At 36.8% G+C, this 5,000-nt stretch overlaps 1 protein-coding gene across 8 annotated transcripts in view; it reads right to left on the bottom strand.

The window, feature by feature from the left end:
* The window catches only part of LOC124950750 (chromodomain-helicase-DNA-binding protein 7), a 29,576-nt gene that overhangs the window by 564 nt on the left and 24,012 nt on the right, over positions 1 to 5,000 (bottom strand). For 7 of the 8 annotated variants that reach the window (XM_047497960.1, XM_047497957.1, XM_047497959.1 and 4 more), the window contains 6 exons: positions 4,960 to 5,000; positions 4,468 to 4,714; positions 4,020 to 4,296; positions 3,681 to 3,825; positions 2,731 to 3,504; positions 1 to 2,566 (listed from right to left, as the gene is read on the bottom strand). The exon at positions 1 to 2,566 is cut by the window's left edge and continues 564 nt beyond it; the exon at positions 4,960 to 5,000 is cut by the window's right edge. In XM_047497960.1, the coding sequence (XP_047353916.1) occupies positions 686 to 2,566; positions 2,731 to 3,504; positions 3,681 to 3,825; positions 4,020 to 4,296; positions 4,468 to 4,714; positions 4,960 to 5,000 (3,365 nt within the window). In that variant the 3' untranslated portion in view covers positions 1 to 685. The remainder of the gene's footprint in view (positions 2,567 to 2,730; positions 3,505 to 3,680; positions 3,826 to 4,019; positions 4,297 to 4,467; positions 4,715 to 4,959) is intronic. The other variant, XM_047497963.1, reaches the window with a different exon arrangement.

Genomic DNA, 5,000 nt, shown 5'->3' with positions numbered 1-5,000 from the left:
CTAGTGCACAATAAAGTGATAGCAGTTATATAAAACAGTCCCTGTGGTCAAAACTGATAAGATCGTAAAAGATATTAAATTTAACAAAATTATACTTGTTTATTTATTTTTTTATTTATTTATTTATTTATTTATTTTGTTTCCTTTAAATTGTAATGTTACGTAATTAAAAGTTAATCACCACACAAAGTATCGAGTGATAAAATACTATCGCCCGACTTCAAAGTATCTTAACGTACATTCACACACACACACACCAACAACAACCTCTGTACTTTTTTTTTATGCCCACCTATATAAGACGCCACTTCTCAATCGTATATGTCTTTTTTTTTTTCATTTTCACAATGACGATGAAAGGCTACCCGTAAAGATTCAACTTTTGTACGTTTTGTAGTCCTTTAACGCACTTGTGTTCGTTTAAAAAAAAAAAAAAAAGAAAAAAAAAAGAAAAGAAAAAGAAAAGAAGTAAAAAAAGGAAAAAAAAAAAAAGAAATTACCAAACGATGCACACATTATACAGTTCCACCAACTTAGCGATCCACGGTAAATGGTTATTAGCTAAATGCTAGAAATAACCGAATTAATTACGAATCGAGATATAAATTACGACGAACTCGATTGGCCTCGGTTATTTGTTAGCATTGCAATCACTATTATTCGCATTAACATCGATCACACGAGTTCATTCGTTGCCAACATGACTATCCTGTTGTTGTTGGGTTTGTTGCTGCGATTGTTCCTGCGATTGATGGTGGTGCTGCTGCTGCTGCTGCTGTTGTTGTTGCTGCTGCTGCTGTTGTTGCTGCTGTTGCTGTTGTTGGTGTTGTTCAGATTGTAATTCACATTCCAATCTCGCTTGTCGTTCGGCCGCCGCTCTTGCTTGTCTACCGGCACTGGACCTTAGATTCTTTCGTTCGGGCGGAGGTTCGATACTTAATCTCTTACCACTTCGTGATTTTTTACCCTTAGCGCCACCTTTACCATCTTCCTCGCTTTCCGTTATATGAGATTTATTACTTAAGTCTGCTTTCGTAGTCGAAGCTTGCTGCGAAGGAGATGGTAGATTTGTTGCAATCGTCGTCGGAGCAGCTTCGCTTGTCGATTCTTTTTTGCTAACGTTCAACGGCACCTCTGAAGAGACCGTACCTGCCGTATCTTCTTGAGGAAGCTGCTTAGTCGTACTTGTTGATCTAGGAACCGGTTCCACGTCGACCGATGATGGCGTATCGTTATTTGTCACTGTCGTAGGCTTCGCGATCGTCTCAATCTCGGATCGCATTTTCTTAGCTACCGGCTCTAATGTTACCTCTAACGGAGTCGACGACGTTTGTTGCTGATCCGAGTTCTGATTACGGTCTATGCTATGACTTCTCTTTTCGTTGCATCGCTGTTGCACGTCCTCGAGATTTCTCGTTAACAATTCTGCACTTGTCCGACTCAAATGTTCCAAAGCCTCTTTCATCTCTTGTTCCTTACTTTTCCTTTCGAGCCTTCTTTCATTAACCTCGGTAATATCGTTTTGTTGCTCGATAGCCTCTCTCTTTTCGTGTTCCATACGACGCCTATCCTCCGTATGTAATGCCATATCCGTATATTGTTGTAACGTTATACCTGGATCGACAGGATATCTAGGCTTTTTCTCGGAATCTTTTCGTTTGCTCGACGAATCCACAATTGTATCTCGTTGTCTCGAACTGCTCGCTGACGAAGCAGGCTTCCGTACAGTCGAGGCACTTGACGTTGGCGGATTTAAAAGGCCGCACTGTGCCAGACTTTCATAGGCCGACGATACGCCACCAGGTTGCATCGAGAACGGATTTAAACCACCTAAACCTAATGGCGTGTACAGAAGACTAGGATTTGGAAAAAAGAAGGGGAATGGCGTCGTCGTTGGTAACGCCGACGATGCCGACGATGTCGATGGCACGGACGTTTTGCTCGTAGGGGGTTCTAATTTGTTTCGTGGTTTACCGGTATTACTAATACTGCTTGAACTAGTATTTTTGCTGCTAACCGAACTGACCGCTGGATTTGTGTCGGCCGTACTAGTTGCAGTTGCACTTAAAGCAGCTTCCATACCCGCTAATGATGGCAAACCAAGTCCAGCAAGATTTGCGAATAATGAATTTGTTAAACTCATATTGCTGAGATTACTAAGATTGCTAAGACCGCTTAGTGCTCCTAGGTTCGGTAGGCCACCAAATGGCATTAGAAGAGGATTATTTTTCGGATCGAAATTGCCAAGTGAAAGTCCAGATAAAAGAGAATTATTCAAATTGCCTAACGAAGGGAAATTTAAGCTAGACGCCATTGACGTAGCAGCTAAATTCGCTTGGCTTGCCGATTGTTGATTAGTTGGACTTGGCATCATTGGTGGTCTCCCAGGACTCTTCCCCTTGCTTACGCCAGATCTATCGGATCCAGGTAATCTCTTTTGCAAATCATGCGGTAGATTACCACGCTCTTTCACAAGTTCGGCCCACTTCGGATCGACGTCAAACATAGGGTTTTCAGTCAACCATTGTCCAAGTCGTTTTAATTGAGGAGCTTTGCTACCGGTGACCTAAAGAAAGAAGAAAAAAGAAAAAAAAAAAAAAAAAAAAAAAAAGAAAGAGTAGATAAATAAATAAATAAATAAATAAGAGATATTTTATATTATTTAGTTTTTGTCATAAATGATAATAATTTATAAACCAAATGTAAAATTATACAAGATCATTAACATACCTTTTTTCCAGTTAAACGATTAATCACGGCAACGTTCTCATCACCCGTCAATTTTTTCCAATCTAACAAAGATGGATCGACACGAGGTCTTCGTCGTCTAGGAGCGTTTAAGTACTCGGCATTTAATTGCTCTGACATAGCAGTTTGTTCAGCCAACCATTTGTTCACCTTTGCTTCGTGAGAATACGATCCGATTTTCGATGAATATTCGGCAACTTTATTAATATCGGCTATCATAGCTTCGTAACTTTTCCTATGACTACTTGCAGAAGAATGTGCTGAATTGAATGCTTGCTGTTGATGACTTTGATGTTGCTGCTGCTGTTGTTGCTGCTGCTGCTGTTGTTGTTGTTGCTGCTGCTGCTGCTGATGTTGCTGTTGTTGTTGCTGCTGCTGTTGTTGTTGTTGTTGCTGTTGCTGTTGTTGTTTCTTGAGTTCACGATTTTGTTGTTCCGCTTGAACAAGCAAGGCAGAAAAGCTATCCTTGTGCGAATGTAATGATGGTGGTGGTAAATTGGAAGATGTCCCTGAAGCTCGAGACGACGGAATCGACGTGACGGTGATAGAAAATGGCTTTTGAGTATTTGCAGGAGGATTAGGAAGTCCAATCGGTGCTGACGTTGGAGTGACAGTGACATTGGGTGTGATTGTGTTCTTTTTACTGTGTTCGGGATAATGACTGCTTTGCTGTTCCTTTGCAGCACTCAAACCTAATACTATTTCATCTAATTTCCGACGTTTCTTTTCCTTTCCAACTATAGGTTCGTCTGTCGGCTAATCAAACAAAGGATGAAGCTTATTTTTCCACCAAAATGTATTATAATATAAAAACAATGTAATTAAATGTATAATAAAAACTTAATTGTGACATATGATTAACTAAACTAATATAATAACACATTCGAATTACTGATAAATATAATATTTCTTTTTCTTTTCTTCGTACTTACACAATTTTTCCTTTTCATTAATTTGTCCAACATACTATCAAGCTTTCCTTTATTGCTATTGCTTTGCTTATTTTTATTAGGCATTGAGAAGTCCTGAACTTCATTCATAATATCTTTATTGCTATCGGAACTTGTTTTTGGATACCTATAAATATAAATATGTACATATATATATAAATATATATATAAAATAAAAAAAAGAAAGGAGAGAAAAGAGAAAAGATTATTTCTAAAGTATCAAAATGAGAAGAAAATTCAAAGACAACAAATTCGATATTTTATTCTCAATTAAATAAAAAAAAAAAAAAAAAAAAATAATAATAATAAATTTATACTTACCCAGCAGATAAATCAATAGGCGTTAAAGTACTCGAAGTACCTGGTATAACTGTTGTTTTACCAGGAACAGTATACTTCAAGTCAAACGGTATATTTGGCGTTCGTGTTTGTTGATGTGCCGGTGGTGGTTGTACTGGCGTTGAACGTCGTGAATCCTCAGATTGTGATTCCTCATTAACTTCCCAAGTTGTCGAACCTGAGAGGATTGTTGGTTTGCTCAAAGGTGTCGGAGGTTGTGATTGTATTTGACTACTATTGAGAAGAGCATGAAGTTTGGCTGAAATAAAATAATATATTAAAAGATATTAAAATTTCATATTTATTTTTAACTCGTAGTAAGACGAAAAAGAAAAACATTACATGGATGCATAATGTTCAACAAAAAAATTTGTATATATATATATATATATATATATATATATATATATATATATATATATATATTTACCTCGTTCCGTTTCAACATCTATGGCAATATGTCTTTTCCTTTTTTTACTAGCAGAAATATTATTTCCAGTTGCCGGCGTTCGCGACACCCCATGATCTGTCGTTATCGTAATTACTTCTGAACAATCCTTTTCATTCGAAATCGTCGTATCCAATTCCTCACCAGCGCTAAAGTTTATTGATACAGGCCATTCTTTATGTTCTATTGCATGTACGATATGCATTAAACGAGCTTCGATTGCGTGTTCCTAAAAATTAGAGAAAGAAAAAAAAAAAAAAAGAATAAATCATATCATTAAGTATGAAATATACCGTTTAATCGTTATATGCCAATATCAAAAAGCAAAGTTTGTTTGATTTTCACTAAGAAATTTGTATATCTTTTGTCAAAATTCGGATCGATTTTTTTTTTATTCCATTCGACTTCTTAATCACATTCATTCATTAATATAATTGTTTATGAAAATAAATAAAATAAAAGAAATTTCCTTACTTTCGGCCATTTTAAAGAAGCATTATTACAACTATGTGCTA

Source organism: Vespa velutina, chromosome 7 (assembly GCF_912470025.1).
Source record: "Vespa velutina chromosome 7, iVesVel2.1, whole genome shotgun sequence".
In the NCBI taxonomy this organism is placed as follows: domain Eukaryota; kingdom Metazoa; phylum Arthropoda; class Insecta; order Hymenoptera; family Vespidae; genus Vespa; species Vespa velutina.
Note: the sequence above shows the minus strand (reverse complement) of the source record. Positions and strands in the feature narration are given on the sequence as shown.